The sequence below is a fragment of the Lissotriton helveticus genome, chromosome 4_1 (genome assembly GCF_964261635.1).
Source record: "Lissotriton helveticus chromosome 4_1, aLisHel1.1, whole genome shotgun sequence".
NCBI classification, from domain to species: Eukaryota; Metazoa; Chordata; class Amphibia; order Caudata; family Salamandridae; genus Lissotriton; species Lissotriton helveticus.
Genome location: NC_136063.1, coordinates 41206584 through 41230242, shown reverse-complemented (window position 1 = coordinate 41230242; position 23659 = coordinate 41206584). Strand labels below are relative to the sequence as shown.

General features: G+C 39.0%; 1 protein-coding gene across 1 annotated transcript in view; it reads left to right on the top strand.

The window, feature by feature from the left end:
• The first annotated feature begins 4385 nt into the window (after nt 1–4385).
• Nucleotides 4386–23659, top strand: part of LOC144827837 (GTPase IMAP family member 1-like) — a 41864-nt gene continuing 22590 nt past the window's right edge. Inside the window, exons 1-2 of the mRNA XM_078686003.1 lie at nt 4386–4542; nt 7096–7230. Coding sequence (XP_078542129.1) covers nt 4386–4542; nt 7096–7230 — 292 coding nt within the window. The remainder of the gene's footprint in view (nt 4543–7095; nt 7231–23659) is intronic.

Sequence of the window (23659 nt, the reverse complement as noted above, 5' to 3'; positions counted from 1 at the left end):
CCAGGCATCTTAATCTTGATCTATGATTCCAATGGATCACCTATTAGGCTTGTCTAGACACTATAAAAAAATCATTTCCAACCCTGAACCCAAACTCATACAAAGAATAATTTGCATTGTTGAGGCCGCTGTTGAAAGAGGCAACATTTGTCAGAAGGAAGCTGAATTTCTTACTCCTTCTTTTACCTGTATCCCCATCATTTATGGGGTACCAAAGACTCATAAGAATGAATATGACCCGCCTCTCAGACCGATTGTTTCAACTATTGGGGCGGTCACAGAACCGTTGTCTAAATACATTGACTGGTTCTTGCAACCCCTTGGGTGTTCCCTGCCATCTTATGTTAGGGATACTAGCCATTTTATATCTAAAATTGAGGGTCCCCCATGCAATCATCTAAATGAAGTTCTTGTTACCATGGACCTTGACTTTTTATATTCCGACATTCCCCAGAATGAAGCACTGAGGGTTATCAGGGGAATTTTGGAGGCAGAACCCACGTACACCGGTTCAATCTTCATTCGCCAATGCCTCTAGATTGTCCTGTCGGAAAACTGCTTTGAATTTGAGGGTTCCTTTTCCATCAGATCCAGGGAGTCAGCAGGGGCTCAGCATTTGCTCCCAGTGTGGCATGTCTCTACATAGGACACTTTGAGAGCCTCAATATTTACAACGAGATGAACATAAGTTACTGGTCACGCTTCATATATTATATTTTTTTCATCTGGAGGGGTGACCAGGCAACTCTTGCTGAGTTTATTATGTGGATAAACGCGGCAGACCCTAATCTCGAATCCACTGCACATACGAGCAACACTATATTACAGTTCTTTGACATGTGGATTGAACATCTTAGTTTCCAACTGACGGTACCTTTATATACCAAGCCCACGTCAAGGAATACCCTCCTGCACTTCAGCAGTTTCCATCGGAGGTGTCAAAAGGACGGAATTCCATTCAGCCAATTTCTACGTCTCTGTTGAAATTGTGCAAACATCAAGAACTACGTGACACATGCTGGAATACTTAAAGACAAATTGATCTTGAGGTGATACCCCTACAAACTTGTCAAAGATGCGCTGAAGAGAGCTAGGTTTAATGACCGCAACACAATGTTTCAGCCAAAACAGAAAGAACACTCAGACCAATTGGTTTGTGTTATCAAACATTCTGTGTTCGATCATAAGGTGTGCTATATTATTAACTCACAGTGGCATATCTTAAAATGGACCACCACTCTCCACAGCTAACTAATCCCCTCTTTGCCTTCAAGAGGAATAAAAACCTGAGAAACATCTTGGTTAGGGCTAAGAGTCCTGAAAAGAACAACTTTGCCCAAAGATCTATAACGGGAGGTAAACCCGTCAAAGGCAACCATAAATGTGGCGCATGTCAAGTCTGCACTAATGCAATAGTTAGTGATCAAATTGCGGTCAACAATCGGACCGTGTTCTTGAACAAAATGACAAACTGCTGTTCGTCCAACATTATCTATGTCATCTTATGTCCCTGCGATTTGGCATATGTAGGGAAAACTGCAAGAGAATGCAAAATCCCCATCGGCGAGCATAAATCTAATATCAGGTTACGCAAACACGCACCCCCCCCCTAGTTAGCCATTGGACCAAGGCATGCCATTCTGAAGGGGACCTTCGATGGACCATACTGGAAAAAGTTCACTCCCTAACGGGAACTGATGTCACTGCGACCGGGAAAAAACGGGAAGTGTTTTGGATGTTTACACTTAAAACCAAGGACAAAGAACTGCATGAGACCCTCCCGTGGACAAATGCCATCATATGAACTCCTAACTACTCCCGCGTGCATATCTACTGGAATCTTTGATGGGCCCCTTTTGGGATCTTCCATTTCTATTATTAGTATGGATTTCTATGTAAATATTTTTTTTTTGATTCTGTGTGAGCTCCAATTATGTATTGCTATTTTTGCTTTAAGTATCCTGGTTGCGACCCGTTTTCTTGCGTCAACATCTTCCCTGTTACATTCCTAGAAAGCCTTGGCGACTGATTATTCTAAGGCAGTCGTTCGTAATCCGTTTAACCCGCTACTTCTATCTTGAGGAACCTACAGTTAGTGGAGAATATGCGTCCACCTGAGATATATTTAAAGTCCACTCCCGGCCGTTGCTTGTTTAGAGTTACCGCCTTTCTACCGGCCTCCCTGTTAAACGCCAATCCATTTGTTTTGAAGGTCAGTTGGGTAAGAGCCGCGGTGGATGGTGTCGCGCTCGCTCCTTTCAGGCAGTGCTTCCTTAACCTATTTATCTGTTCCCTCCCCTATAGGCTTTGGAGCACCACTGTTGTATATGTGCTCGCTGTAATCCACTTACCGTATTTGGCTGAATCCGTTTACTCGGGTTGAAATGCTGTTGTTGCCGATTCTTCTCCCTTAACTAAGGTGAAATGGGGCCGTGGTCTGGCCACTAAGCATGGGCGGATTTTGCGGATCCACGATTCGCGGATTTAGCGGATCCACGGATCGTGGATCCGCAAAATCCGCGGATTTAGCGGATTTGCGGATTTGCGGATTTGGGGGGCGGGGCTTCATCGAGTGTGTGGGCGGGGCCAAACGGACGGGGCTTCCACGCGAGCGCACATGCCTCTTGTGTGTCTAAAAGGTCAGAGACCGATCAGAGCAGCATCACAGCGGATTTTCGATGATATATTTGGGAAGAAGGCACATCTGCCCAGCCTCCCAATGCTCACGATTTTTTTTGGGCTGATTAATGAGTCACTGCATTTGCGCTTCAACTAGTTCCAGCGACCAAGTGTGTGTTACTATGCAATCGCGCCGAAGTGCGCAGGGGTCCCTTGAGTGAAATGTCCATCATAGTGGGTAAATGGCGGGAAGACGGTGCACACCTCGAGTGTGTGGGCGGGGCCAAAAGGACGGGGCGTCCATGCGAGCATGCCTCTTGTGTGTATAAAAGGGCAGAGACCGATCAGAGCAGCAGATTAATATTTGGGCTGATGAATGAGTCACTGAATTTAAGCTTCAAGTAGGGCACATGCTTTATTGATATCCGCAAGTGTCTCCTGTTGAGGTATATTTTTTGTGCCAGGACCGTCGTGCCAGAATGAACCCTGCCCCTCATATTTATTCGAGAAGACACCTCCACCCTGCCCCTCATATTAATTCGGGAAGACACCTCCGTTTTTCAGCATTGTAAATAATTTACGATGGCGCCGGCAAGCTGCCGGCGCCATCCTGCAAAAGTTACTTAATTAGCTTCAACAGGAAGCTCCAACTGATAAAATAAAGCAGGCGCTCGAGCCCCTGCTTTATCTTATCTGTTAGAGCTTCCTGTCGAAGCTAATTAAGTAACCATTTGGGGATGGCGCTGGCAGCTTGCCGGCGCCATCGTAAATTATGCATTAGGCTAAGGCTTGAACTTTTGACCGCAAAATCCGCTCCGATCGCGGATTGCGGATTCTCGGTAAATCCGCGAGAGTTCGCGGATCGCGGATTTACCAAAAATCCGCAAAATCCGCGATCGGAGCGGATTTTGCGCTCATGCTTACTGGCCACGCAGGATGATGGCAGACTGAACGGAGAGCTCCGCTTCGGGATGAACTCCTGTCAGAGGTGGCACTTCTGCTGAACATCCATGTGACTACGGGAGTGGAAGAGTTGACGCCCGGACCTCAGCGACTTCATTTAGTCCAATTTTCGGGACTGAATGCATACTTTCAAGGCTCTGTCTTCCCCACACGGCACCTGAGTGCAGTCTGGAGTTTTGGCCCACGAGACATTGCGGAACACCGCTGTTTGCGTAAACACAGCGCCGCTTCTCCTGCTCGCGTGCGCGGCCCCTGCCGTCAGCGCACCAGGGCTCTGAGGAGGAAAGTTATTATCTTTTGTTGCAATACGCAGCATGTTACCACACCAATAGAAAACAGCTCATTAAGGTATCTTGAAGGCTTCGTCTACTGTTTTACCTGCATGACGCGGTGGTGCGTTGACTTTCACACATTTGAAACGCCGCTTTGGGAAACCATTTATGCGGATTTGGGCATCGTGTGTCTAAGGCTTGTGGAAAACTATGTACTATGCTACAAATATGATGTTTGCATTGAACAGTGGGGGTCTGTTATGGTATATTTCACAAAAAACATCATTTGACATGCTCAATTTCACAGGCTTTGGCAATATCCCTACTTCATGATGTTATATTGTTTCACGCACGTCTTTCTTACCACTACTGAGCCAAGCCAGTGATTTGTTACACTTGGAAAATTCGATTCTTTTGATAAATCTTGAAGTGTGACAGGTCTCCTATTTCTTTCATATCAACTATCTTGGTCATACTGTCTGCACTGCAGAGAATAATTACGCAAGCCTCCAAGTTGCTAACTCAGTTACAATGTCTTCAAACAAAAATGGCAACAGGTCTTCTAAGCAAACAACTTTTGCAGAAGCATTCAAGCAACCACGTAATGTCTCTGTAAAAGGTCAAGTCTCATCAACTTCTAGTCCATCTTTGGCTGCTTCAACGGACTCTTCGGAAGACACTTTGTGCCGTATTTTACAAGAAGTCTCATCAATAAGTACTCGTCTAATGGGCATGGGAGCTGACATACTTTCCCTCATGTCAGAAACCAAATTCATAAGGGCAGAACTCACGCAATTCAATTCTAAAGTGGAGACTATTAATCAACGTCTTACAGTGGTTGAAACAGGGCTTGAATCAGTGCACTGTAAAGATCAAGATTTATCATTTCTTCGCAGTAAGCTTATCGACTGGGAAGACCGAAAAAAGAGAAATAATATAAGATTTTTTGGTTTTCCAGAACAAATTGAAGGACATAATGCTTGAATATTTTTATGTAATGTTCTTCCAAAGCTTCTTGGTATCACCTTTGAACCACTGCTGGAAATACAACGTGCCCATAGAATTGGTTCACAACGTCAGGGATTAGATATTAGTCCAAGGCCTTCAATTGCTTTTTTTTATGACATGATCAGGTGCGACAAATATTAATTGAGGCACGCAAGCAGGGTTCCTAAATATTTGTTGGTCTAGATACACACATGGCTGCTGATTTTTCAAAGGAAACCAACGAAACAGGAAAAGCATTTCTTTCCATGAGACCTAGACTTAGACAGATGGACATAAAATATGTTTTCTTTTACCCTTCACGTTTTCGTAATACCAAGAATGGGGAATCAAAAGATTTTTACAATCCTGGGGATTTACACAACTTTTTGGAGAGTATATCATCTCAAGATATGGCTGTACAACATACTTCTGATGATCAATCCGCATCAAACTCCACACCTTCCCGACGACATCCTGATGATTCAATGAATTTTGTCCTCGGGGAAGAGACCTTACAAGATTGAACCGCACATATGACAATAAAACTTCAGCTTTGCAGGCAGTTTGCACTATCACACAAGAGCATCATAGAGACAAATCCAGATCTCCTTTAACCCCTTTGGCGCTGATGACAAAGCCAGCTCGTCATCAGCGTTACCTGCGCTGCGCGGATGACAAGCTGGCTTTGTCACGATCAAGCCATTTTTTTTTTTCAGCGCACAGCGGGAAAACGCGGTAGCGCGGTAGGGGTTAAAGTCTTCCTTGGATGGAGACTAGGTTTTAATGATGTTCTTTTCCTATCAAAGGTTTTACTTTATTCTAATGTGACTGTATGAATTCTATAGGTTTAAGTCAGTTAAGTTAAATATTTCATCAGGGTTATATCACTCTTATCGTGGTTAGTATTTACTATTAATATATGTTGTGTTTCAATTTATTAGTATAATCCTATAATACTTTTGGGTCCCAGTTTAGGTAAGTATTATTCAAATAATTTTTATATTATTACATATTGTTATAATGCTATTGACTATATTTCCATATCCTCTTTTCCTACTGTTCTTGCTAATCTATTGGATATATACATACAATTTAAACTTAGTTTAATTACAGTTTTTATACTATTAAGAGATTTTGACTATGTCTGCTCCTATATATGTTATATTCATATGCTCGTGTTTAGAGATCATTTCTATTTATTATCCCACGTACTCCTGGGGGATAATTTAGTCATATCTATTATTTTCTTTATATCAACTATTTGCGTCATTATTTAACGCATAAATGCAGTTATATTTATTATCTTTACTGTTGTACATTTCTATAGAATACAGCTTATATCGACATATTTATTTATATATTTATCTTAATGTATTTTAACTTTTGGGTCTATACAAACATGTTTGTACTTGTACCCTCGTTTTAATGCCAACTTTACATCCTTGTGTCTATGGCATCTGCTATCCTTCAATTTCTCTTGATTTCTCCTTTCTGTGGTCACAATTACTCCTCTCTTGGCGGGGTTCCTACCCGAGGCAGAATCTCACGTGCGCCCAGACATGCGGTAGAGAGTCAGATACTTTTTTGCAAATATATCATAGATCACAAGCTATCAAGCGTTGCTTTAAGCACTTACCCTTTCTACTCTTATAATCTTTCTTAGTTCTTTTTTTTTTTACGTCCAAGCCAGAGTATTATTCCCATCCCTATTTCCCCTCTCTTCTATACTTTCCTCTCCCTTACTATTGTATATTCCCTCATATCTTATTCTTTCCTTTTGCTAATACTTTTTCTGCCAACCTCTTAATTCATCTTAGCTATATTTTAACATGGCTCATATCCTTCCTTTATCTGCTATTACGTGGAACGTTCATGGCCTTACTCATTATATCAAAAGAAAAAAAATACTTTCATATTTACCGTCTAAACATGTTGACATAGCTCTATTGCAAGGAATGCACCTTGAGGAAATAGAATCTGACAAACTTTGTAGAGATTGGGTTGGGAAGGTTATTCCCAGTAGTATTCAAAAACATGATTCTGTGAATGATGCTCCTGTTCGTAAATGTGGGGTAGCAATTCTTATTTGTAGATATCTTCCAGTCACGGTTTCCAAGACTTGGTCAGATCCTGCTGGAAGATATGTTTTTGCTAAATTACGCATTGGAAACTCTTCCATTTTTCTTAGGAACCATCTATACCCCAGTTGGTGCTAAGAAATCCTTTTCCTTACAATTGAATTGTCTTCTTACAGAGATTGATGCTTCGCAATATCTTATTGATGGAGATTGGAATCTGGTACGAGATCCCATCTTGGATAAAACAGATCAACTTGATAAAGCAAATGCGGCAGATGGAGCCATCTTTCATGATGTGTTGGCAGATCATGGTCTGATCGATCATTGGCATCTCAGTCATCCACAAGACAAAGAATATACCTTTTTTCTCCATCACATGGCATATTTTCCCGTTTAGACTATTTTCTGTCATCACACAAAGCAGTACAATTAGTCACTGAATCTCAAATCCTACAAGCTGCTTTATCTAATCATTCCCCTGTTCTTCTATCTTTGGACCTAGGTTTCTCTCGGCCAGGGCGTAAACCATGGCGAATAAGTATTCATCATCATAGAACACCCAAAGGTAAACTTCAATTACAATCTCATCTTACGGATTATCTTTAGTTTAACCAAAATTCTATTAATTCCAAAAGAACTATATGGGCGGCAGCTAAGGCCACTATGGGGGGTCAGCTAATGCGTGATGCAGCAGTTGCTAATAAGAATAATACAACAAAGCAAGCAGAACTAAAGCATGATATACAATTTTACTCTTGATTATATACATCAAACCATACTCTGCATACTCGTAAACTTCTGGAACAAGCACACATGTCTCTTAACAATCTTTTTACATCCAAAGCTGAATATGCTCTACAAAGAATGAAAGGAAGGCACTATGAGCAAGGGGAAAAGGCAGGACAATTACTGGCTGCACAACTGCGCCAAAGAGAAGCTACAATGGCTATTCGGCCCATTCGAACTGTCCAAGGCGAAATATTTACAAAATCTCAAGAGATAGTTAATGAATTTGCCTCCTTCTATCAATCTTTGATAAAGATAAGATGTCTTAATTTCTGGTGAAGGTTAATCTCCCTTGTCTTTCTGATAGTGGCAGAGCATTGATTGAAGGGGAAATAACAAACAACGAGATTTTTAAAGCTATTGCTGCCCTACCTTATCACAAAGCTCCTGGAGAGGATGGTTTTCCTGCTGAATGTTATAGATGGGCAGTACACTCTGTTGTTGATACTTTACATGCTGCTTTTCTCGAAGCTAATAAAGAGTCATCATTGGGATCTATATCTAATAAGGCAGTTATTGCTGTATTGCCCAAACCTGGCAAAGATCCTCTTCTCTGTGGGAGTTATCGCCCCATTTCTCTATTGAACTGTGATATTAAAATCCCGGCCAGTATTCTAGTATCTCGATTATGCAATGTACTACATTCCTTAAAAATCATACCCAGCTGGGTTTTGTTCCAGGATGTTCCTCTCTGAATCATTTACGTACATTAGCCCATACATTGTGGTCTGCTAAGCACCTATCGGAAGATGCATTGGTCCTTTTGCTTGATGCAGAAAAAGCTTTTGACTGTATTGAGTGGGATTATCCTTTTACTGTACTACAGAAATTTGGGTTTGGTGATGATGTTATCAGTAAAGTGCATTTGTTGTATGATAACCCCTCAGCTCAAGTAAATTGTGGTGTTTTTTTGTCCAATCCCTTCCTGATTTGCTGAGGAACGTGCCAAGGTTGCCCATTATCTCCTCTTCTCTTTCTTTTAGCAATGGAGCCCCTTGCTGCTACAATCCGCCAATCAGAAGATATTATTAGTGTCCCTCTTCCAATTGGACATTCTAAAATTTAACTGTATGCAGATGATATCCTTCTTACTCTAACTAATCTTTCCCGATCCCTTCCATCTCTTCTTCAAACTATTAATGAATTCTCCTCTTTCTCGGGTTATAAAATAAACTGGGAGAAAAGTGAAGCATTACCTATCTCTGATGGCACAACAAAGGCAGCAATACATGGATTTCCTTTTCATTGGCAATTCTCCCACCTTAAATATTTAGGAATTCGGGTCAATAAAGGTTTGCAAAATAATATTACTGATAATTTAGCCCCCCTGTTCTCCCAAATGCAGAGAGATTTCGAAAATGGAACACTATAGGATTATATCTTTGTGGTAGAGTCCAAGCTATCAAAATGGTTACTCTTCGCATTTTATTTATATTTTAGGCATGCTTCCCCTTCAAATTCCTTTAGTCACCCTTCGATCAATAGATTCTAAAATCAAAGCTTTTATCTGGGGTTCGGCAAGACCTCGTCTTGCTAAGGAAAAATTAAAGGATCATCAACTATATCGAGGTATGGGTCTTCCATCCATTGAACACTATTTCCTTGCTTTACATATATCCCAACTCTCTTACTTTTTACCATACACTAAAGATGTCCCGCAATGGGTTTCCATTGAACGTCATCTTTTATCTGAGGCTTCAGGCCTCTCCCTTATATATGGAAGTGGAACTAGTACTCTTGATCCTAAAAACCCGATTTTATCAGCTATGCACAAATCGTGGCAAAGAGGTCATCGTTAACTCGCATCGAATGCTCACATTCATATTAAAGCTCCACTTTGGAACAACCCAGCTATTAGAATTAATGGTCGTACTCTCTTTGGCCTTTATGGCATGCAGCACTCTCTGGATCAACTTTTTCATGATGGGAAAATTTAAACCTTTGTCCAACTTTGTGAAGAATTTAATATTCCAATACAGCACAGCCCTAACCATTTTCATCTTCGACAATGTTTGGGGAAATACTACGGTTCTCCACCTTCCCTACCCCAGATATTCCCGATACTATCTTATCTAACTTTGTGGGGGAAATTTAAAGGTGTGACCTCAGGCCTTTATAAAACTTTTATTTCTCCTTTATTTTCACAGTCACTATCTAATGCTCTTCAAATTAAATGGCGATCCTGGCTATCTGTGTCCTATACTACATCTGAGTGGGATCAGATATTAGAGGACTTACATAAAGGAGATTGTGAAGCAAAGCTAAAATTTTGTATCTTTAAAATTCTTCATGACTGGCACTGGTCACCCATTAAATTACATAAAGCGGGGTTGCTTCCACACTCTAATTGTTGGAGATGTTCTAATCCTGGGTGTGGCATTGCCCATATTATCTGTGACTGTCCAGAAACTAAGTCCTATTGGACCTTTATAGGCAAAACTTTACAATGTACAATGCCATTATCTTTACCATTTACTTCTACCACCATTTTTCTACATGATTTCTGTACCCTTCCGAAACTCTCAAAACCACAAATTCGTCTCCTGCATACAGCATTAGCTACAGTCAAAATTTTTATTTTGCGTCATTGGAAATCTACCTCTCCACCTTCTCAAGAAGAATGGTTGGTGGCTATGATGCAGACAGCCTTGCATGAACGTACAATTTATAATCTCCAGGATCAAGTTGATGTCTTTATCAAAGTTTGGTCTACCTTTTTAAAACTTGAAATTGATGAGGCTACAACTTCCACTTCTTCTCTTAACGCTAACGCCTAAATCATTTAATTCTTTCTCTATATCCTTTCTTCCTTCATTTTCCCTTATCTCTCTTCCTTCTTCCTCTATCTTCACATCCCCCCTTCTTTACTCTGGCTCTCCCTCCTTCTTCATTAATCCTATTCCCTAAAGTATATTTCCATTCTTTCTTTTCAGTTTCTTTTTTTTTTCTCATATCATAATATTTTGGCTCTCAATAAATTATGTATAGTCATTGCTTTCTACTTACATATAGTTCTATTCATATATAAGATTACTTACAATCTATATTTCTTCTCCATAATAGCTTTAATATTTATTATCTATTTTATTTATTTTATTTAATAATGTATACATTCACGTCATATATATATATATATATTACCTACTGGCGGTCGCCAGTAGGTATATATAGTTAGGATTTTTTCCCTATGGGATTTTAGAAAATTCTATGTCTAATAACTTTGGCGTTTGTGGACGGAATTGGCTGAAATTTTCTGGAAAATGGATCATTTTGTTTCTGAGCAGCCCCTGGAAATTTGCGGGGGTTTCGTCAAGGGGGCGCCGAGAAAAAAGGGGGGTCCCAAAACGTGTTTTTAACATTGAGTTTTCCATAGGGCGGTTGGCCTCACTTTTAGCCCGAACGGCTGAATGGATTTGCACGAAACTTGGCAAAATTGTAGGGACTGGTAGCCCGATGTGCCTTTTGTAGGTCTCAATATATGTGCTCCAGTGGATTTTGAGAAATTAACGTTTAAAAAAAGATATATATCTGTAACAGCGGACCGGGCAGCGCCCCGGTTCGCGGACCGGGGCGCGTACCGAAACTTCGCGTAGCGAAGCTGATTGGCTCTCCGGTGTCTGTCAACATTCTAAACAGTCCGGAGCGGCCGCCATCTTGTCTCTCGGTAGGATTGAGAGACAAGAGGAGGCCAAAACAAAGGGGGAAATAACCATAAGGGGGCATAGTAGATCCTCCCTGACCCCCTAGGTTTAATGTGGAGGCTTTAAAAGGGCCCCGCGGGGCAAAAAAAAATAAATATTTTTTTTGTTTTTTTGCGTGGGTAGCGCCCGGTCCGCGAACCGGGAAGCGTTCTGGGCAGCGTACTGCAATGAAAAATGAATGATAGACTTTTCAAATGCTGTATGTTAATTGATTGTTGGTTTTGTTGATTATTTTTTATTTTCTTTATTTTTTAAGCATTTTTTTTATTGTGATTGTGTTTCATAATTTATTAAACTTTCTAACATTTCATTGTCAGAAATTTCATAATTATCATTGAATATACATTGTAGTCTCTGAGGGTGTAAAATGTCCTCATTTTCAAGGAGGTTATCTACTGCTTGTACACATTGCAGTAGTTCATTGTCCCAAGTTACATCGAAAAATTCAATATCATTTTCATCAATGATTTCTTGGCTGCTCTCTTGCAGGACAATTTGAAATTCAACTTTCTGTTCGCCTTCCATTTTGCCTGAAATTTAGATTAAAAAAATATATATTAGTAGAGATAGGGCACTGTTGGGATTAATTTTAGATAGGCAGTTTTTATCAGTGAATTTATCTTTGGGCAGTGTATAGTATCAGAGTGGAAGTAGGAATATAAAAAAGTGTATGTGATTTAACGTAAGTAAATTCATAATTATATAAGAGAAGCCTAACTCCATCCATAACTATAACAGAGAAGTCTATCTAAATCTATAACTACTACAGAGGGATAGTATATAACTATCAGAAAAAGTTTACCATATTAACTTATAGTGCACAATATACTTCAGTTTTAAAAATAAAAACTTACCTTTAGAAAGAAGTTGAAGGAATTAGTGAAAATACTATTGAAGTGTACACCAAGAAGTAGTAGTCAAAATGGCTGTGTTTTCTTCTCTTCCTTTATACATATTCAGGTATATAACCAATGAAATGTCAGGTAAAAAAAGTAGAAAATGAAAGTAACATTTTCATTGGTTGTCAATTCCAACACTTCAGATGTGTTTTGTGAAGTAATTTACCTCACGGTATTTAGAGAGGTCTACAGGCTAAATGGCTCAATGGAATTCCAATCAAATTTGTGAAAATGGTAGGGATTGGTATGTAGTATGAGCTAATCTATATTTGGTGAAATTGTCTCCAGTGGCTTTTCTGTGAACTACTTTCCCACCTTTTTTGATGGTGCGCTTCCCAGGGAGCGACCCGGTACGCGAACCGTTGAGCGCCCCGGTTCGCGAACCTTAAGCGTTCCGGGAGTCCACCATTTTGAGTTTCGGTCGAATTAAGATACAAGATGGAGGGCAAATAATGTTCAGAATGGGTAGAAGGGGGCACGGTAGACTTATCTTGACCCCCTAGGTTTTGTGAGGGTGGCTGAGGAGGCTTATATGTGCGAAAAAAAAACATTTTTTTTTAAAATTTCGCGAGGTTAGCTCCCGGTTCGCGTACCGGGTAGCGCCCCAGGGAGCGTACTTTGTTGAAAATTAGTGAAAAATGTTAGAGTAAAATAATAATTGTGAGTGATCAGATGTAGGGTAGCTCTGAGAAGAGCTTTTGGGTTTATGGTACATTTAGGTACTTATAAGTAGGTACCAATGCACAGTCTTAAATTCAGAGTGAAAATTCTGTTGCCCTCATCTGAGAAGTGAACTCCATCTCCTCTGTAGATATCTTGCATGTAGTAACGCAAGTTATTGTTGTACATGGAGCCCATTCCATGGTCTCTCATGTAAGCTGAAACAGATTTGTTTACATGCTTCCTCGACTTCTCAATTTGTGGACAAAATTTGTTTGACCACCTCCATTTCTGTCTTTGGCATATATTTGAATATACCAAGGCAGTCTGAGGAAAAAGTGCCATCAATTGCTCAAAGGTGTCCTTTAAAAGCATTTCCAGACCTACCCCAGTCAAAGTGCCCAAATCATTACCTCCACAGTGCACAATTAACAGGTCAGGTTTGGGCAAATGCATAAAGGTTTTCACCAATGGTATCAATTGGTGACATTTCAATCCTCTGTGGCCAAACCACTTAATTTCCACATCTTGTAAATTGAGGTTAGGTAATTTTCTGTTCTCAGCATACCTGTGAGCCCAGTGGATATAACTATGTCCAACAATCCAGACAGAAAACATGGTGAGAGAAGGTTCTCCTGCAGTCAGATGAAGTGTGGCAATGAAATGGCAGTTGAAAAAATGAGAGTTTAAAATGAAAAAAACTGTGGAGTTTCTGTGTTCATGAAGCAGTAACAGTGATTGGTGGATTTTGATTGCTGAAAACAGAAAGTTAGGGTGCACGGATGTGTTCTTTGAAAGATGTATTTTGAGTGGTCAATAAAAAATCATTAAATGAAAGAATGCACTGGATATGCAGGTGCACTGAGAGTTCAGAGTTCAATTGCAACATTGTTGTGTGAACTTGCAAACAACAGAGGTCTTCCAAGAGGTGGTTGCCATGCAGAAAAGGCATGAAATGGCAGAGGGGGGAAGGGTTTTCATTTGAAAAAAAGTGAGGGAAGTGTTTTGATTGGGTGACATGAGAGATATGTGTGAAGAATTACAGCATTTCTGTGCTTTTGATAGCTGCAGACTCTGGAGTGCATACCTTTTGCTCTGCTGAAGACAAATTGGTGTGTTTCTGAGACTGTTTTCAAACTCAAAGTATTTGCTAAGGTGAGAAAATATTTCTTTAATTTAGATAGAGAATAGTGTGCTTTAAGGAGAAAATTATGAATTATGTGGCGCAAATTGCTTGTAAATATGCTCCCACCTGTGCATGGAAAATTTAGATTTTGAATGTTTGTGTTACATAGCCATGTTAAAAGTGATACAAACATGCTGCAAAGCCAATCAAAAAACGCTTTTATGTGTCTTAAGGACATTTTAAGTAATTTTCCCATGTGCAGTGTTTTGAAATTATGATTTGAAAATCGTTTTTGGGGAAAAGGAATTGTTTTTAAATTTATGACAAGGACATAATGGTGTATGCTTCTTTATACGGCAATTGACTGTCCCTGATGTTATTTTTCCCATTTTAATGTAAGACCTTTCTCTGTGGCGCAAATTGCTTGTAAATATGCTCCGACCTGTGCATGGCAAATTTAGATTTTAAATGTTTGTGTTACATAGCCATGTTAAAAGTGACCCAACCATGCTGGAAAGGCAATAAAAAAACACTTTCATGTGTCGTAAGGACATTTTAAGTAATTTCCCTGTGGGCAGTGTTTTCAAATTATGAATTGAAAATCGTTTTTGAGGTAAAGGAATGTTGTTAAAATTTATGTGCGCCATATGCCCCCAAATTTCTTTTTCAGGGGTGCAGCAGGGTGTTATTGAGACACCCCTGCACCTTTGGAAAAATTCCTAATTTGCGATGAGCTAATTGCTAATCGCAAATTGCACCTTCATTCATATTGGCATCCTGGCCCATGGAAATGAATGGGTAATTTGCAATAAGCAATTTGCTCATCGCAAATTTGGAATGGTAAAGAATCGCTATTTATTCCTTAAAATTCGCTATTTTGGAAATGCAAAATAGTTATATGATACATATGGTGGTTGATGTCTAACAAGATAAGAAGCTTAGGGATACATTTATGATGACTGGCGCAATGAAGTGGACATCACTTACTTCATTGGTAGAGCTTTACATGTATTATGTCCTCTGTATTCTTCATCAAGCGTAACTTTAATCTGCAATCCTGAGTAGGCCTCACCTTAAACAAACCTCTGGATAGGCCACACCTTATCGTCATCCTGAATTAATCATTTAAAATGCTAGGGACAGATTTATGATAGGTGTATGCCTCTTTTGCGCCACTTACAAAACACTGTCCACGGGGTAATGACTTAAAATGTCCTTAAGACACATGGATGTGTTTTTTTAAAGCGTTTGCAATTTTTTTGGGTCACTTTTAACATGGCTATGTGACTCAAACAGTCAAAATCTAAATTCACCATGCACAGGTGGGAGCATATTTACAAGGAATGTGCTCCATGGGGAAAGGTCTTATAATGTAATATGGGAAAAATGACATCAGAGACACTGAAATGCCTTATAGAGAAGCATACAACATTATGTCCTTGTCATAAATTTGCAAACCATTACTTTTCCCCAAAAACGATTTTCAAATCATAATTTGAAAACACTGCACATGTGGAAATGACTTAAAATGTCCTTAATTCAAAATTTGCTATTCATTATTTTGCGATTGCACTTAAGGATTTGCAAATTTTGCGATTCCTTAAATGCAATGTATCAAACAAAAAATATGTAAAAAATAACATTAAGGATTTGGAAACTACCACCAACTTCTAGTTTGTGGTAATTTGCGAATTCTTTTCAAAAAGCATTTTTTACCAAAAAACAAAAGGTTGCCATATGACGCCAATACATGTCCTTAGGGCATGTATGTGCGCCATATGCCCCCAAATTTCTTTTTCAGGGGTGCAGCAGGGTGTTCTTGAGATACCCCTACACCCTTGAAAAAATTCCTAATTTGCGATGAGCAAATTGCTAATCGCAAATTAAACCTTCATTCCTATGAGCCTCCTAGCCCATGGAAATGAATGGGTAATTTGCAATTAGCAATTTGCTTATTGCAAATTAGGAATGGTAAAGAATTGCTATTTATTCCTTAAAATTCGCTATTTAGGAAATGCAAAATAGTTTGATGGTACATATGGTGGTTCATCTGTAACAAGATAAGAAGCTTAGGGATACATTTATGATGACTGGCGCAATAAAGTGGACATTACTTACTTCATTGGTAGGCCTTTACATGTATTATCTCCTCTGTATTCTTAATCAAGCGTAACTTTAATCTGCAATCCTGAGTAGGCCTCACCTTAAACAAACTTTTGGATAGGCCACACCTCATCGTCATCCTGGATTAATCATTTAAAATGCTAGGGACAGATTTATGATAGGTGTATGCCTCTTTTGTGCCACTGTGCGTCACTTTTATGATGCAGCGGCGGTGCAAAAGATTTGCTATGAGGCGACAAAATTACAAATTGATGCATTTAGGCAGATATGTCATGGTATAAAAAAAACGTAGCACATGAAACCGATGCAGCAGTGATGCAAAAGATGCACCATGTTGCAAGACAGGCCTCACTTGGGGCCATATGTATCAAGCTAATTAGCATTCGCAAAGATCAAAATTCTGCGAATTTCGGCCTTTGCGAATGTTAATTAGACAAATGGTATGTATCAAACAAGTTTGATGCAAAATAAGGAGTAGCAAAATTTGCTATTCCTTATTTTGCGATTGCACTGAAGGATTTGCAAATTTTGCGATTACTTAAATGCAATGTATCAAACAAAAAATATGTAAAAAATGACATTAAGGATTTGGAAACTATTGTGGTAAATTGGTGGTAATTTGTGAATTCTTTTCAAAAAGCTTTTTTTCAAAAAAACAAAAGGTCCCATATGACGCCAACACATGCCCTTAGGGCATGTATGTGTGCCATATGCCCCCAAATTTCTTTTTCAGGGGTGCAGCAGGGTGTTCTTGAGACACCCCTGCACCCTTGGAAAAATTACTAATTTGTGATGAGCAAATTGCTAATCGCAAATTAAACCTTCATTCCTATGAGCCTCCTAGCCTATGGAAATGAATGGGTAACTTGCAATTAGCAATTTGCTCATTGCAAATTAGGAATGGTAAAGAATTGCTATTTATTCCTTAAAATTCGCTATTTAGGAAATGCAAAATAGTTTGATGGTACATATGGCGGTTCATCTGTAACAAGATAAGAAGCTTAGGGATAGATTTATGATGACTGGTGCATCACCAGGGATGTGTCAGTCATCCTGCGCCGCTGTTCCGCCACCCATGGTGTGCTGCATTTACAATGCGGGGCATCATGGGGCAAAAATGGCACAGATGCGTGACGTATCTGTGCTGTAAAGGTAGCGATTGCTGGAGATGTATCGCAAGTGCGATGCAGCTCAAGCAAGGCTCAGGGGTGCCCCATCTCCACAATGTTGCGTCAAGACCTATGCCTGCTTAAAGCAGGCGCAGGGTTTTGACGCAGCTTTCTCCTATCTGATTGTAAATACGGCACACCATGGGTGGCAGAGCAGCGGTGCACGTTAACTGGTGCATGCCTGGGGATGTGCCATTTAACATAAATCTGCCCCTTTACATTTAAGTATGTGCAGGACACACAGAGTCGGTGAGGCTTATCCAAGGTTAAGAAGAGATGAGTCCTGTTCACTGAAAAATTAGACATAGTCTTCACCTGCTCAGCATTGCTGGACATGGCTAAATAATAGCTGCAAAATATTACTCTTGTTAAACAATTTTACTATTATAATCTCTGAGATTTGTCTCTTACTCTGCAACATCTCATTGTTGTTATCTTTCTTTAAAGATAAAGACAACATCAACATAAGTCATGATAAGAAAGAGTGCTCATGTACGTCGTTGAAGCCTGTCCGACTGTACGTGAGTGGAGAAGCGGGAACTGGAAAAAGTTTCCTCATTAAAGCAATTTCATGCTATTTGCAGGAAAGGACAGAGTCATCGCTGTCTTGTGTTGTCACTGCTCCAACTGGACTGGCAGCACATAATATTAAAGGGATTACTTTACATCGTTTACTGATGCTGCCAGTGGAGCATGACAACAAATTACAATATCACAAGCTATCTGGAAATGCTTGTTTTGAAGTTTCAAGAATCTTGAGGAAAATGAAACTTCTTATCATTGACGAAGTAAGCATGGTTTCCAATGTCATGCTTGCCTTTGTGCATTTGAGAATGCAAGAAGTTCTCAAAACAGAGTATGATGTGTTATTTGGTGGCAAACACATCATTGTTTTCGGAGATCTTCTGCAGCTGACACCAGTGAAAGGGCAACCTGTGTTCAAAATGCTCACGCATGAAGATACCAGGAAGTGCCTAGGCAGCATTGGCAACGTCAATATATGGTTAAACTTCAATTATGCTGAACTGCATGAAAATATGCGTCAGGCGAAGGATGAAGTTTACAAGACTATTCTACAAGATGTTAGAATTGGAAAAGTGACCGAGCATGGGAAAGAAGCTTTACATGCACGATTACTGTCAAATTTATATCCAGAACAAGATGTTGTGCCTGAGAATATTTTTCAGAAAATTACTGAGAAGAAATCTGGAATATGTTTGATGCCAACTCTTGCAGAATGTGCCAAATTTAACAACAAAATGTTGCATTTAGAAAAGCAAGAGATTGTGAAACTGGAAGCTATTGACAGAGTAGAGCATATGGGATCAACAATTATTTTGTCTGAGAATCTGAAAACAAAATTGGATTCATTAGAGAAGAGTATATCTAAAACTGCAGGTTTTGAAAAGACTCTGAATGTGTGCTTGAACTGCCGTATAATTTTAAGAAGGAATTTACATGTTGAAAGAGGTCTGGTAAATGGATCAATGGGTAATGTTGTTGATTTTGTGAAATACAGAAATAGAGATGGAATTGAATTTTTAAAAATTAAATTTGATGGCATTGAGGAAGTACAGCTAATTGGTCGTTGTTCTGCTACATTTTTGCTTGTAAAAGACTTATATGTTCGCCGTAAGCAGTTTCCTGTTTGCTTGGCATATGCGGTGACAATCCATAAATCGCAAGGTTTAAGTGTAGACAGTGCATTGGTGAATATTGGCAGTTCTGTGTTCAAGGAGGGTATGGCATATGTGGCATTGTCACGAGTTAGAACTTTATCGGGATTGTACTTGATTGAGTGTGATGTCACAAATATTTGTGCGGATCTAGATTGTGTTAAGGAATACAATAGGTTAAGAAGAGAGTATGCACCACATTTGCCTCAGTATCCTTTGTTTGAGAAACGTGTGGTAGGCCGGAAACGAAGAAATGTGACCAATACTGGGGAGGTTGTAGCAAAAAGACAAAAAGTCAATGAACCTAAAATTACAAGCAGAAAGAAAAAGGATTCTGTTGAAGATGTTGTTGGTTTTCAGTTTGAAAACAGTTCTGGTGTCAACTGCTATGCTAATGTAGTGGTTAATGTTTTGTTTTCTCTAGAAAATGTAAAAGAAGAGATTGTGGTCAATTCTGATCAAAGATTTTGCAGTTTGTTAAATTCTGTGTTAGAGAAATGTAGCACTGATAGAAGAAACATAGAAAGTGTGTCTGAAATTCGAAATCTGTTAGACAGATGTTCAGGCCAAACACAATTCTCTCAAAATATTCAGCAAGATTGTCAGGAGTTTTTAATGTATATGCTTGATGTATTACATGCTGAAGGTGTAGATGTAGATCAGCTGTTTGGGCTTTCTTATCAATGGCAGCATGACTGCGAGAACTGTATGGTATCAAGTACTACTAGTGTAGACTCAGAAAGATGTATATATTTAACTTTGCCAGACAGTAAATCAGTCTCCTTTAATAAGCTAGTAAAAGCAGCTGATCACAACATGGAGTGTAGCCAATGTAAATCTGAAATGATGTCCACATTATTTATACGAACATATGGCCAGTATGTCATTTTAATGTTCCAACGATGTAGGCCTGATGGAACAAAATTGACAACTTTAATTAAAAATTTTGTAGCTTCGCAGTTGTCAATATCAGGAAGGACTTTTGTAACTGCAGCAATTATATATTCTGACGGTCCTTCAATAACATCAGGACATTACACAGCTTATTTAAAGTCTAGAAATGGCTGGTCATTCTGCAATGATTCTGTTTTAATTTTCAAAACAAAATTGCCGTATGACCTTAAAAACTCTTACCTGGTGTTTTTAAAACCAAAATTTTAGGGAAATAATCTCGGGATGTGCTCTGTGGAATTTCAAGAAGTTCTAATGGCTCCTACACAATTTGGCCTTGAGGATAAGTGTAGTTCAGAGACATAACTTCTAACCATAAGACTGGATGTCATGGAGAAATACGTGCACTTTGAATGAGTTCAGAAAAACTGTTTCTTTTTATAAGCTAATTGAAGCAGCCAATCAAAACATGGAGTAGAGGGAATGTAAGTCTGCAATGCTGTCTACTGTTTTACATTGCTTTGTGATTAAAAGTGATGTAGAGAATTAAATAATTGTAGTAGTCATAGAGGTAGTGTAAGTCTGCTTCATAGTAAGCAGTATCAGTGTCATAGGAAATGTAGAACATGACTGAGCAAGAAGGGGAAGATATTACTAGTCCAGGATTGTGAAAATGATCTTCAACATTTTAATTCTGAAAGTTGCGGAAATGCCAAATGACGGGATTGGCTTACAAGAAATCCAAGAGTTATAAATGGGTCTGACAAGATTTGGCCTTGTGGAAACTTGTGGTAGAGAGCAAGAAGTCATTTATTGCATGTAACATGTTTTTAAAAACGATGGAGATTTTCTTTCAGAAAGTGGCGGGCTGAAAGTAATAACAGCACAAAAGAGTGTAAGCTGTTCATAGGACATCCTTTGACGTCATGGAAAGTAAGTTAACTTTAAGGAGTTCTGAATTCTGATTTCTTATGTTGTATGGGTTTTTTAAACACAATCATTTTGATTGTGTTTTTTTTTCCCCGCTGTTATATGATGAATACCTTCAAGTCACTGTTTTTAGTGAATTTTGATACATTCTGAGAACAGCAAAAATAAACCATTTAACATGTATAATTAATTCTGTACTGTTTGCATTTATGATGTATATGTAGAACTGTGTAGGAGGCATGGAGAAGGTGAGGCTTCTGTAAGTGTCAAAGTTGTTGCATGCAGTGCTGCACTTCTGCGTATTCTTTCATATGCTAGACTACATCTGCACAATGAGATACCTAAGCAAAGGAAACACAAGTGATGTGATTGTGAAATGAGCAAAATAAATTGCACGTATTTCAATTACATCACCTGTGTTTCCTATCATTACGAATCACATTGTGCAGATCAAGTTTAGGTCTGTCCAGGGAAACATAGGAGGTTTGGACTTTGTTCAAGAGTGCAGTGGACATGACTCACTTCATTGGTAGACCTTCACATATATTATCTCCTCTGTACTCTTCAACAAGTGTAAATCTCATCTGCAACCCTGAGTAGGCCTCACCTCAAACAAACCTCTGGATAGGAGACATCTTATAGGCATCCTGAAGCAATTATTTAAAATTTTAGTGTCTTGCGACACTTTTCTGAAACAACAGCAATGCAAAAGATGCACCATGTTTTAAGATAGGCCTCACTTCATCTGCATCAAGATACTGTTAGTTTAAAATGTATATCTTTTGGACTGTGTAGGGGGCCTGGAGAAGCAGAAGCTTCTGTAAGTGTCAAAGTTGTTGAAAAACTGTTTGTCCTTCAATCTTTTCCCTTGTCTTTTCTAATTTATAAATACATGTTTTAATATTTTTCAAATGTTTGTTCTCTCTTTCACAGATTGAAAGTATAAAAACAAAAAGTGAGTAAGTTAACGACAATTATAAGGTAAATGTTTTGTACTCTTTTCGTTACATTTCTATCACATTTAACTACTATTAGTTCCACTGCTTCATTTCTTTAACCCTCAGTTTCCTGCCTTTGCTACTTCCCTCATTCCTTTCTCTATTACCTACTTACTCAACTCCTTCCACTCTTTTTGTCAGTCCCTCTCTTCTCATAGTTCCTCACTCTTGTTCACTCACTCCGTCTCTATTACTCTTAGTGTCTTTGACTGATCACTCTATCACTACTTGTTCATAATGCTTTCTCTGTGTAGTTGAAGCACACTAAGGGGAATATTATGAACACAGCCAATAACATTTTTGGTCTTTTTATTGGCAGAAAACTGGTGCAAAAGTGGTTTTAGTGGCAGTTTTCTGCCGCAAAAGCAGCTTTAGCGACACATTTCTGCCAATAAAAGCTGCAAAACTTTTATTGCCTATGTTGATGATATGGCTCTATGTTACTTACATTTCTTTGCTGTTTCAATTAATCTTTTTCTGTTATTTTTTGTTTTCTGTTTTCTATTTTTTCTCTCTGTTATTCCTCATGTTTTAATCTTTTTTTGAACATTCACTCACATTCTCCAAGAAACTCTTCTTTGTTAATGTTATACTCTCTTTTTTTTTCTTTCACTTCGTTATCTATTTTGTTTTTCACAATTATACCCTCTTCCGTCTTTTCTTCGGTAAATAGATCTATTAAACAGTATCTCTTCTTTACTCCCTATAGCTGTCTTTCTTTTAACATCACTCTCTGTTTACTTTCCTTATACTTACACTTTTTTTTTAAAATTTTTTTGGGTTAGCTCCCGGTCCGCGTACCGGGAAGCTAACCGGGGAGCGAACCAAAAGAAATAGAGCTTGCCAGAGTGCTAAACATTCTAGCAATTTTTTTTGAAAGGGAAGGTAGTTCTGAAAAGAACTTTTTTTTTATATTTTTGTTGTTTTATATTTTTTTTTATTTTTTGAACATTTTTTGTTTTTTTTGTATTTTTTGACCGATTTTATATTTTTTTTGGTTTTTTTTGGGGGGGGGAAACAACAAAAAACAGGCATTGAAAAGGGCTCAAAAGGAGCAAAAAAAAAATTACTGGGGCGGTTAGGGCAATTATGGTGTTCATACGCCAGGTTTATAGCATTTATGCTCATGTTGCCACATGCTAACAACGCACGACAGTGCATACAAGAGTGTATCATGTGGCCAAAATTTTCTTGAATATTTGGCACAGTTTCCCGTGCCTCTTCTGGTGTTAATGAAATTGGTATTCTTGGTCTGGCCACAGGAGTTGATCTTGGATTGTCCTGCAAATCCCTTATTTCCGCCCGGCTGTAATTTAGTGGATGCTTCCTGGTCATGTGCCTGTGCATCGTATGATTTCCGTAGCTATATTTCTTGTCCGTCCCCCTGGATAATTGTTCTTTGCATATGAGGCAGGTGACATACCTCGCATTGACTTTTTTTTGGCCAGGAGGGATCGAATAAAACTGCCAGATGAAACTGGCTTTCTTTCGGGAAACCCGGGGCACCTCTTCTAAGAACTGTGGTTCTTCTCCCTCTTCTTCATCCATTTCTTCCTCTTCCTCCTCAGTGTTGGTCATGACCTGGGCAGGTGGTCCTCTCTTCCCATGAGGAGGTGGAGGTGGTGGTGGGGGTGCACCAGCTGAAGCTACCAATGAAGCCATTTTCCAACAAGCAAAATAGGTCTTCCTCTCACAATGATGAAAGTCAGAGTGAGGAAAGAAGGAGGGGTTTTCATCATTTGGGAAAAACAATACTTCTCAACCAATGAAAAGTGTTATT